This window comes from Cetorhinus maximus, unplaced genomic scaffold (assembly GCF_964194155.1).
Source record: "Cetorhinus maximus unplaced genomic scaffold, sCetMax3.hap1.1 HAP1_SCAFFOLD_3890, whole genome shotgun sequence".
Taxonomy (NCBI): Eukaryota; Metazoa; Chordata; class Chondrichthyes; order Lamniformes; family Cetorhinidae; genus Cetorhinus; species Cetorhinus maximus.
This window is the reverse complement of record NW_027599796.1, coordinates 10189-21589: the sequence shown is the minus strand read 5'-3', so window position 1 is coordinate 21589 and position 11401 is coordinate 10189. Positions and strand designations below refer to the sequence as shown.

The 11401-nt window shown below is 52.7% G+C and overlaps 1 protein-coding gene across 1 annotated transcript; it reads left to right on the top strand.

Moving 5' to 3' along the window:
• Positions 1 to 5575: 5575 nt before the first annotated feature.
• gpr84 (G protein-coupled receptor 84) lies at positions 5576 to 7562 on the top strand. The gene has a single exon (XM_078538105.1). The coding sequence runs from the start codon at positions 5576 to 5578 to the stop codon at positions 6701 to 6703; it is 1128 nt and encodes a 375-aa protein (XP_078394231.1). The 3' UTR covers positions 6704 to 7562.
• Positions 7563 to 11401: the final 3839 nt, after the last annotated feature.

The following is an 11401-nucleotide window of genomic DNA, read 5'->3' as shown; positions in this document are numbered from 1 at the left end:
ACAGACAGACAGATAGATAGATAGACACATATATAGATAGATAAATAGATATGAAGGTAGACAGATAGATAGACAGACAGACAGATAGATAGATAGATAATAAGTCAGAGAGATAGGTAGAGTGAGAGGTAGATTAAGTGATAGAATAAATGATAAATCAATAGAGAGATAGATTGAGTGATAGATAGAATAAACGATAAATCAATAGAGAGATAGATTGAGTGATAGATAGAATGAGTGATGAATCAATAGAGAGATAGATTGAGTGATAGATAGAATGAGTGAAGAATCAATAGAGAGATAGATTGAGTGATAGATAGAATGAGTGATGAATCAATAGAGATAGATTGAGTGATAGAATGAGTGATAAATCAATAGAGAGATAGATTGAGTGCTAGATAGGATGAACGATAAATCAATAGAGAGATAGATTGAGTGATAGAATGAGTGATAAATCAATAGAGAGATAGATTGAGTGATAGATAGAATGAGTGATTAATCAATAGAGAGATAGATTGAGTGATAGATAGAATGAGTGATGAATCAATAGAGAGATAGATCGAGTGATAGATTGAATGAACGATGAATCAATAGAGAGATAGATTGAGTGATAGAATGAGTGATGAATCAATAGAGAGATAGATTGAGTGATAGATAGAATGAGTGAAGAATCAATAGAGAGATAGATTGAGTGATAGATAGAATGAGTGATGAATCAATAGAGAGATAGATTGAGTGATAGAATGAGTGATAAATCAATAGAGAGATAGATTGAGTGCTAGATAGGATGAACGATAAATCAATAGAGAGATAGATTGAGTGATAAATCAATAGAGAGATAGATTGAGTGATAGATAGAATGAGTGATTAATCAATAGAGAGATAGATTGAGTGATAGATAGAATGAGTGATGAATCAATAGAGAGATAGATTGAGTGATAGATAGAATGAGTGATAAATCAATAGAGAGATAGATCGAGTGATAGAATGAGTGATAAATCAATAGAGAGATAGATTGAGTGATAGAATGAGTGATGAATCAATAGAGGGATAAATTGAGTGACAAATAGAATGAACGGTAAATCAATAGAGAGATGGATTGAGTGACAGGGCAATTTTTAATGATGCAGCATTTTCTAAATTTGGACAGGAAAATGCCTCCTTGACATAAGTAAATGATATCACCGAGAGAGGAAATAGAGAAATAATATTTCACAAAGCAAGTCCTGACACAGTGCAAGAGATCTGACAAGCTGGAGGGATGACTAATACAACAGTGACTAACGCCCAGAGACACAGATGTTACTTGACGAACAGCCAAGAACACCCTGTTTGACCGCTGCACCCGTGCCAACATTAACACCTGCAGGCAGAGTATGTAAATTCAGCGGACACTGTGAGGGTATCAAATCCAAAAGATTTAAAACATCTCATAAAACAGTTAGAAAAATTTACACAGGGGCTGCTATTCTCTATAATACACACAAGGGCTGCTATTCTCTATAATATACACACGGGCTGCTATTCTCTATAATATACACAGGGGCTGCTATTCTCTATAATATACACAGGGGCTGCTATTCTCTATAATATACACACAGAGGCTGCTATTCTCTATAATATACACAGGGGTTGCTATTCTCTATAATATACACAGGGACTGCTATTCTCTATAATATACACAGGGACTGCTATTCTCTATAATATACACAGGGACTGCTATTCTCTATAATATACACAGGGACTGCTATTCTCTATAATATACACAGGGGCTGCTATTCTCTATAATATACACAGGGGCTGCTATTCTCTATAATATACACAGGGGCTGCTATTCTCTATAATATACACAGGGGCTGCTATTCTCTATAATATACACAGGGGTTGCTATTCTCTATAATATACACAGGGCTGCTATTCTCTATAATATACACGGGCTGCTATTCTCTATAATATACACAGGGGCTGCTATTCTCTATAATATACACAGGGGCTGCTATTCTCTATAATATACACAGGGGCTGCTATTCTCTATAATATACACAGGGGCTGCTATTCTCTATAATATACACAGGGGCTGCTATTCTCTATAATATACACAGGGGCTGCTATTCTCTCTAATATACACAGGGACTGCTATTCTCTATAATATACACAGGGGCTCCTATTCTCTATAATATACACAGGGGCTGCTATTCTCTATAATATACACAGGGGCTGCTATTCTCTATAATATACACAGGGGCTGCTATTCTCTATATACACAGGGGCTGCTATTCTCTATAATATACACAGGGACTGCTATTCTCTACAATATACACAGGGACTGCTATTCTCCATAATATACACAGGGGCTGCTATTCTCTATAATATACACAGGGGCTGCTATTCTCTATAATATACACAGGGGCTGCTATTCTCTACAATATACACAGGGACTGCTATTCTCCATAATATACACAGGGGCTGCTATTCTCTATAATATACACAGGGACTGCTATTCTCCATAATATACACAGGGGCTGCTATTCTCTATAATATACACAGGGACTGCTATTCTCCATAATACACACAGGGGCTGCTATTCTCTATAATATACACAGGGACTGATATTCTCCATAATACACACAGGGGCTGCTATTCTCTATAATATACACAGGGACTGCTATTCTCCATAATATACACAGGGGCTGCTATTCTCTATAATATACACAGGGACTGCTATTCTCCATAATATACACAGGGACTGCTATTCTCTATAATACACACAGGGACTGCTATTCTCTATAATACACACAGGGGCTGCTATTCTCTATAATATACACAGGGGCTGCTATTCTCCATAATATACACAGGGGCTGCTATTCTCTATCATACACACAGGGGCTGCTATTCTCTGTAATACACACAGGCGCTGCTATTCTCTACAATACACACAGGGGCTGCTATTCTCTATAATATACACAGGGGCTGCTATTCTCCATAATATACACAGGGGCTGCTATTCTCTATAATATACACAGGGGCTGCTATTCTCTATCATATACACAGGGGCTGCTATTCTCTATAAATACACACGGGCTGCTATTCTCTGTAATACACACAGGGGCTGCTATTCTCTATAATATACACAGGGGCTGCTATTCACTATAATATACACAGGGGCTGCTATTCTCTATAATATACACAGGGACTGCTATTCTCTATAATATACACAGGGACTGCTCTTCTCTACAACATACACAAGGGTTGCTATTCAGTATAATATACACAGGGGCTGCTATTCTCTGTAATATACACAGGGGCTGCTATTCTCTATAATACACACAGGGGCTGCTATTCTCTATAATATACACAGGGGCTGCTATTCTCTATAATATACACAGGGGCTGCTATTCTCTATAATACACACAGGGACTGCTATTCTCTATAATATATACAGGGGCTGCTATTCTCTATAATATACACAGGGACTGCTATTCTCTATAATACACACAGGGACTGCTATTCTCTATAATATACACAGGGGCTGCTATTCTCTATAATATACACGGGGGCTGCTATTCTCTATAATGTACACAGGGGCTGCTATTCTCTATAATATACACACGGGCTGCTATTCTCTATAATATACACAGGGGCTGCTATTCAGTATAATATACACAGGGGCTGCTATTCTCTATAGTATACACAGGGGCTGCTATTCTCTATAGTATACACAGGGGCTGCTATTCTCTATAATATACACAGGGGCTGCTATTCTCTATAATATACACAGGGGCTGCTATTCTCTATAATATACACAGGGACTGCTATTCTCTATAATCTACACAGGGACTGCTATTCTCTATAATATACACAGGGGCTGCTATTCTCTATAATATACACAGGGGCTGCTATTCTCTATAATATACACAGGGGCTGCTATTCTCTATAATACACACAGGGACTGCTATTCTCTATAATATACACAGGGGCTGCTATTCTCTATAATATACACAGGGGCTGCTATTCTCTATAATATACACAGGGACTGCTATTCTCTATAATATACACAGGGGCTGCTATTCTCTATAATACACACAGGGGCTGCTATTCTCTATAATATACACAGGGGCTGCTATTCTCTGTAATATACACAGGGGCTGCTATTCTCTATAGTATACACAGGGGCTGCTATTCTCTATAATATACACAGGGACTGCTATTCTCTCTAATATCTCTAATAATATAATATTATTCATCATAATATGAACAGGGGCTGCTATTCTCTATAATATATTTAGGGACTGTTATTCTCTATAATATACTTGGGGGGCAGCTATTCTCATCACTGACCCTCCATCAGTGCGGCTCTCCCTCATCACTGACCCTCCATCAGTGCGGCTCTCCCTCAGCACTGACCCTCCCACAGTGCGGCGCTCCCTCAGTACCTGCACACATTGATACTGGCCGTTCATTTAATTGGTCCTTATCTGTGTTTCTGTTCCACATGGGTCAGTTCCCACAACATCCCCAACCCCCACCTATCTACTTCATCTCACCGCCATCACCATTTCCTTCTGTCCCTTTCTCCCTCGTGTGTTGATCCAGCATCCCCCCTCTTCAATACATCGACGCTATTCACCTCGACCACTCCCCGTGGGAGCGAGTCCCACATTCTCCCCGTGGGAGCGAGTCCCACATTCTCCCCCACTCCCCGTGGGAGTGAGTCCCACATTCTCCCCCACTCCCCGCGGGAGCGAGTCCCACATTCTCCCCCACTCCCCGTGGGAGCGAGTCCCACATTCTCCCCCACTCCCCGTGGGAGTGAGTCCCACATTCTCCCCCACTCCCCGTGGGAGCGAGTCCCACATTCTCCCCACCCTCTGGGTAAAGAAGTTTCTCCCGGATTCGCACCATCCCCCCCCCCACTCCGCGATTGGGTTTATTCGCGAGCGTCTCAGATGGATGGGCCACCAGTTCTGGCATCTCCCAGTCCCCGCTCCGCTAACCAGTGGCAACGTCTATCTGCCGGCCGCCCCTATCGAAACCCCCTCGCCCATTCGAAGCACCCTGTCGGGGGTCACCCAGTCAGGTTCGCCTGGGGTCGCCGCCTGTGGGTTTTCGATTTCCTGCCTCTTGCAGTTAAGACGAGGAAATAAAAAAATTCCCCCGTCCTGTCCTTGGGGGAATGGTGCCAAGTGTTGCGAAAGTGTTGGCCCGGCTGTGCGCGTCGCTTCCTAGGCATGTTCAAACGGAACCTCAATAAGAGGAAGTAGCCCCAGAACAGAACGTTCGCCTGGTGAAGTCCCCGGTGTCACCTCACTCGCAGGCTACTTAAGGAGCGTCCGCGCCCTCCTCAACCCACACACCAGCTTCCGACAGAGCGAGGGAAGCCTGCTCTCACTCTCAGGGTCTCGTTCCTGGGCTGGCTTGTTCCTCATCGCAACCTCTGACCAGGCTAGGCAGGACAAGCTCATCCACTCGCCCTCCGCCTCGATCTTTGACTCGCCCCCCCGGCCTCGATCTTCGCCCGCCTCACTCTTCGATTCTCCCCCTGCCTCGCTCTTCGGTTGCGGGGGGGTCCAGCCCGATGGACCTCAACTCGTCCTCCGGCAACCTGACCTGCCACCCGGCAGTCATCCACTACCGCTACTTCGGCGCGACGCTGGGCATCCTGGTGTCGGCCGTGGGAGGCGTGGGCAACGTCATGACCCTGCTGGCCTTCGCCACGGACGCCAGGCTCCGCACCCGCTTCAACCTGCTGATCCTCAACCTGACCGTGTCCGACCTGCTCTACTGCGGCTTCCTGCAGCCCATCACCGTCGACACCTACATCCACTTCCGCTGGCGGCAGGGGGAGACCATGTGCCGCGTCTTCGGGCTCCTCCTCTTCGTGGCCAACGCGGTGTCCATCTTCAACCTGGTCCTCATCGCCATGAGCCGCTACGTCCTCATCTCGGACCCGCAGCGCTTCGACTGGGTCTACTCGCGCCGCACCATGCCACTCTTCGTGGCGCTGCCCTGGCTGCTGGGCCTGGCCCTCTTCGGGCCCCTCTGGAGCATCTACGTCTTCCTGCCGCCCGTGTGCACCTGCAGCTTCCACCGCAACCTGGGCCGGCCCTACACCACCATCCTCATGTTCTTCATGTTCGGCCTGGGGCTCAGCTGCATTGGCATCTTCTACCTGCTCATCCACCGGAAGGTCAAGGCGGTAGCCCAGGCCCTGGAGGAGCACCGGATGAAGACCAAGGGCAAGGCCGGGGGCAGGAGGGGGCCGAAGGCGGTCGAGGCCTCGACCACCGATAGCGGCATCGTGGAGGAGCCCAGCGCCTGCTCCAGGACGACCGAGGGCACCAGCGTGGAGGGTGAAGGCCCCTCCGGGCACAGCGTCATCCCCACCAACGCCGGGGAAGGGGGTGCGGCCGGCGGCCATGCCAGGAGGAGCAGCAGCAACAACGAGTTCAAGAAGGTGACCCGCATGTGCTTCGCCATGTTCGTGGTCTACGTGTCCTGTTACCTCCCCTTCTGTCTCCTGCACGTGGCCGACAAGAGGAAGAGGGCCCCCATCCTCCTCCACACGCTGTCCGGCAACTTCACCTGGCTCAACAGCTGCCTCAACCCCATCCTCTACGCCATCATGAACCGCCAGTTCAAGGAGGCCTACTTGGGGGTCTTCCACAAGGCCGCCCGCCTCTTCCCCTGCCGGGGGAGGCCGTAGGGAGGTCACCCCCCCCCTGTCCATCAACACCCCCCCCCCCCGCCTCCCAACCACCCCCCCGAGCCTGTTGCACAGGAACAGGAGAAGGCCATTCAGCCCCTCTTCCTCCCTCTTCGAGCCTGTTACACAGGAACAGGAGGAGGCCATTCATTCCCCAACCTCCTCGAGCCTGTTACACAGGGACAGGAGGAGGCCATTCAGCCCCTTCCTTCCTCTTCGAGCCTGTTACACAGGAACAGGAGGAGGCCATTCAGCCCCTCCACATCCTGGAGCCTGTTACACAGGAACAGGAGGAGGCCATTCAGCCCCCTCCTTCCTCCTCGAGCCTGTTACACAGGGACAGGAGGAGGCCATTCAGCCCCTTCCTTCCTCTTCGAGCCTGTTACACAGGGACAGGAGGAGGCCATTCAGCCCCTTCCTTCCTCTTCGAGCCTGTTACACAGGAACAGGAGGAGGCCATTCAGCCCCTTCCTTCCTCCTCGAGCCTGTTACACAGGAACAGGAGGAGGCCATTCAGCCCAACATCCTCAAGCCTGTTACACAGGAACAGGAGGAGGCCATTCAGCCCCTCCACCTCCTGGAGTCTGTTACACAGGAACAGGAGGAGGCCATTCAGCCCCTCGAGCCCGTTACACCATCCGATTCAATCGCGGCCGACCTGCACCTTAACTCCATCGGCCCCCCACCCCCCGCCCACCCCACACTCCCCGGGTTCTGTAACCCTTAAAGGACCCTCCCCCCACCCCCCCGACCCCAACCTCTCCCCGCTGTCGCGTTCCGAACCTCTGTGTATCACCTGAGCGTCGGGTCACAAAATGGAAAAATGTAATAATGTAAAATGTGAAATAAAATGTTGCTTCGGTCGACGTCTCTGGTCCTGAATCACTGGCGGGTGGCGGAGGGGTGTCGGGGGCAAAGTGGGCAGGGGGCAGGGAGGGGAAACCTCCATCCCATTAACCCCACCTCGTCGATCAAAAACTCGGCCTCGAATATATTCACTGACCCGGCCTCCGCTGCTCTCTCTGGGAGTGGGGAGAGAATTCCACAGACTGACCCACTCTCCGAGAAAAGAAATTCCTCCTCGTCTCCGTCTTCAATGGGAGACCCCCTTATTCTAGAAACTGTGCCCCCCTCCTCCCCCCTCGTTCTAGATTCCCCCACGAGGAGGGGGGAGGGGGGAAACATCCTCTCAGCATCCACCCTCTCAAGACCCCCTCCTCCTCCTCTCAGAATCTGATCTGTTTCAATAAGACCACCTCTCGTTCTTCTAAACTCCCAACGGGGGACAGGGCCCCAACCTGCTCCACCTTACCCCGTGAGACAAACCCCCTTCGTCCCAGGGATCAGCCCCAGTGAACCTTCTCCCAACGGCCTCCAATGCCAGTACGTCCCCCTCCCTTAAGTAAGGAGACCAGGAACTGGACACAGGGCTCCGGGTGTGGTCTCACCAACGCCCTGTACAGCTGGAGCAAGACTCCCCCCTGACTTTTATACTCCATTCCCCCCCCCCTGTAATAAAGGCTGACGTTCCATTGGCCTTCCTAACACTCACTGTACCTGCACACTGACTGTTTAATGATTCATGTACCAGGACGCCCAGATCCCTCTGCACCGCAGTGTTCTGCAGTCCCTCTCTCTCCGCTTAAATAATATCCCGCTTTTCTGTTCCTCCTGCCGCGTAGAAAATAGGAGCAGGAGTAGGCCATTCGGCCCTTTGAGTCTGCTCACCCATCCAATACGATCATGGCCGATCCTCTCTCTCAACCCCGTCCTCCCGCTCTCGCCCCTTCACCCCCTTTAGAGTCTAGAAATCTGTCTACTTCCTTCTTAAATATATTGAGTGACTGGGACCTCCACAGCCTCCTGAGGTAGAGAATTCCACAGGTTCACCGCCCTCTGAGTGAAGACGTTTCTCCTCATCTCAGTCCCAAATGGCCTACCCCGTATCCTGAGACTGTGACCCCCTTGTTCTAGATTCCCCAGCCAGAGGAAACATCATCCCTGCATCCAGTCTGTCCATCCCTGTCCCAAATGGTCTACCCCGTATCCTGAGACTGTGACCCCCTTGTTCTAGATTCCCCGATCCCCAGCCAGAGGAGACATCATCCCTGCATCCAGTCTGTCCATCTCTGTCAGAATTTTATACGTTTCAACGAGATTCCCTCTCATTCCCCTAAACTCCAGTGAATACAGGGCCTAGTCGGCCCAATCTCTCCTCCTACGACAATCCTGCCATCCCAGGAATCAGTCTGGTGAACCTTCGCTGCTCTCCCTCTAGGGCAAGTATCTCCTTCCTTAGGTAAGGAGACCAAAACTGCCCACACAATACTCCAGGTGTGGTCTCCCCAAGGCTCCTGTACAGCTGCAGTGAGACATCCTCGCTCCTGTCCTCTGGCTACGCGGCCTAGTGGGTCTGAAGTGGTCAAACCCGACGCGAAGTCCCGAAGGTCTGGGAGGTGCCTATTGTGGGGGATGAGGTGCTGTTCCTCAAATCGGCATTGGGCCTCACTGGAAGGACGTGGAGAAGAGGCGCTGTGTCCAGCTGCCGCAGGGGTAACGTCACTGGGCTAGCAACCCAGAGACCCAGGGGGTGTGGTCAAACCCACCCCCTCCTTAACCGAAAATCCCGTTTCAGTAGCAGGATGACCACCCATTGTCCTAAAAAAACCCACCTAGTGCACTAAGCCCCCATTAGGGGAGGGGGATATGCCGCCCTTACCCGGACTGGGCCTACACGTGACTCCAGACTTCCCACACAAGGATGGGTTGTGGGGGTGGGGGTGGGGGGTGCGATTGACTCCTAAATGAATCCGCTCGGGCGAGACGCCCAGTCCGAAGGGGGCAATACAGGAGGGGCAACAGGTGCCGACCACATGAAAGAGCACACGAAGGGTGAAGGAGGGGGTTCGGGGGGTGGGGGGGGTGGTGGAGGGGAGGTGGGGAGTGGAGGAGTGCGAGGGGTGGAGGGGGGGGTGGCGAGGCAGCTTGGGGGTTCTGGGCTCCCTCAGCACTGACCCTCCGACAGTGCGGCACTCCCTCAGCACCGACCCTCCGACAGTGCGGCTCTCCCTCAGCACCGACCCTCCGACAGTGCGGCGCTCCCTCAGCGCTGACCCTCCGACAGTGCGGCGCTCCCTCAGCACCGACCCTCCGACAGTGCGGCGCTCCCTCAGCGCTGACCCTCCGACAGTGCGGCACTCCCTCAGCACCGACCCTCCGACAGTGCGGCACTCCCTCGGCACTGACCCTCTGACAGTGCGGCGCTCCCTCAGCGCTGACCCTCCGACAGTCCGTCTCTCCCTCAGCGCTGACCCTCCGACAGTGCGGCACTCCCTCAGCACCGACCCTCCGACAGTGCGGCACTCCCTCGGCACTGACCCTCTGACAGTGCGGCGCTCCCTCAGCGCTGACCCTCCGACAGTGCGGCGCTCCCTCAGCACTGACCCTCCGACAGTGCGTCTCTCCCTCAGCGCTGACCCTCCGACAGTGCGGCACTCCCTCAGCACTGACCCTCTGACAGTGCGGCGCTCCCTTAGCGCTGACCCTCCGACAGTGCGGCGCTCCCTCAGCGCTGACCCTCCAACAGTGCGTCTCTCCCTCAGCACTGACCCTCCGACAGTGCGGCACTCCCTCAGCGCTGACCCTCCGACAGTGTGGCGCTCCCTCAGCGCTGACCCTCCGACAGTGCGGCGCTCCCTCGGCACTGACCCTCTGACAGTGCGGCGCTCCCTCAGCGCTGACCCTCCGACAGTGCGGCGCTCCCCTCAGCACTGACCCTCCGACAGTGCGTCTCTCCCTCAGCGCTGACCCTCTGACAGTGCGGCACTCCCTCAGCGCTGACCCTCCGACAGTGTGGCGCTCCCTCAGCGCTGACCCTCCGACCGTGCGGCGCTCCCTCAGCACTGACCTTCCAACAGTGCGGCGCTCCCTCAGCGCTGACCCTCCGACAGTGCGGCGCTCCCTCAGCACCGACCCTCCGACAGTGCGGCGCTCCCTCGGCACTGACCCTCTGACAGTGCGGCGCTCCCTCAGCGCTGACCCACCGACAGTGCGGCGCTCCCTCAGCGCTGACCCTCCGACAGTGCGTCTCTCCCTCAGCACTGACCCTCCGACAGTGCGGCACTCCCTAAGCGCTGACCCTCCGACAGTGCGGTGCTCCCTCAGCGCTGACCCTCCGACAGTGCGGCACTCCCTCAGCACTGACCCTCTGACAGTGCGGCGCTCCCTTAGCGCTGACCCTCCGACAGTGTGGCGCTCCCTCAGCGCTGACCCTCCGACAGTGCGGCACTCCCTCAGCACTGACCCTCTGACAGTGCGGCGCTCCCTTAGCGCTGACCCTCCGACAGTGCGGCGCTCCCTCAGCGCTGACCCTCCAACAGTGCATCTCTCCCTCAGCACTGACCCTTCGACAGTGCGGCACTCCCTCAGCGCTGACCCTCCGACAGTGTGGCGCTCCCTCAGCACTGACCCTCCGACAGTGCGGCGCTCCCTCAGCACTGACCTTCCAACAGTGTGGCACTCCCTCAGTGCTGACCCACCCACAGTGTGGCGCTCCCTCAGCACTGACCCTCCGACAGTGCTGCTCTCCCTCAGCGCTGACCCCCCGACAGTGCCGCGCTCCCTCAGCACTGACCCTCCGACAGTGCGGCTCTCCCTCAGCACTGACCCTCCGACAGTGCGGCGCTCCCTCAGCGCTGA

Bases quoted from the DNA above. Each gene is read 5' to 3' on its own strand.
- gpr84 (XM_078538105.1), top strand. From the start codon at position 5,576: ATGGACCTCAACTCGTCCTCCGGCAACCTGACCTGCCACCCGGCAGTC.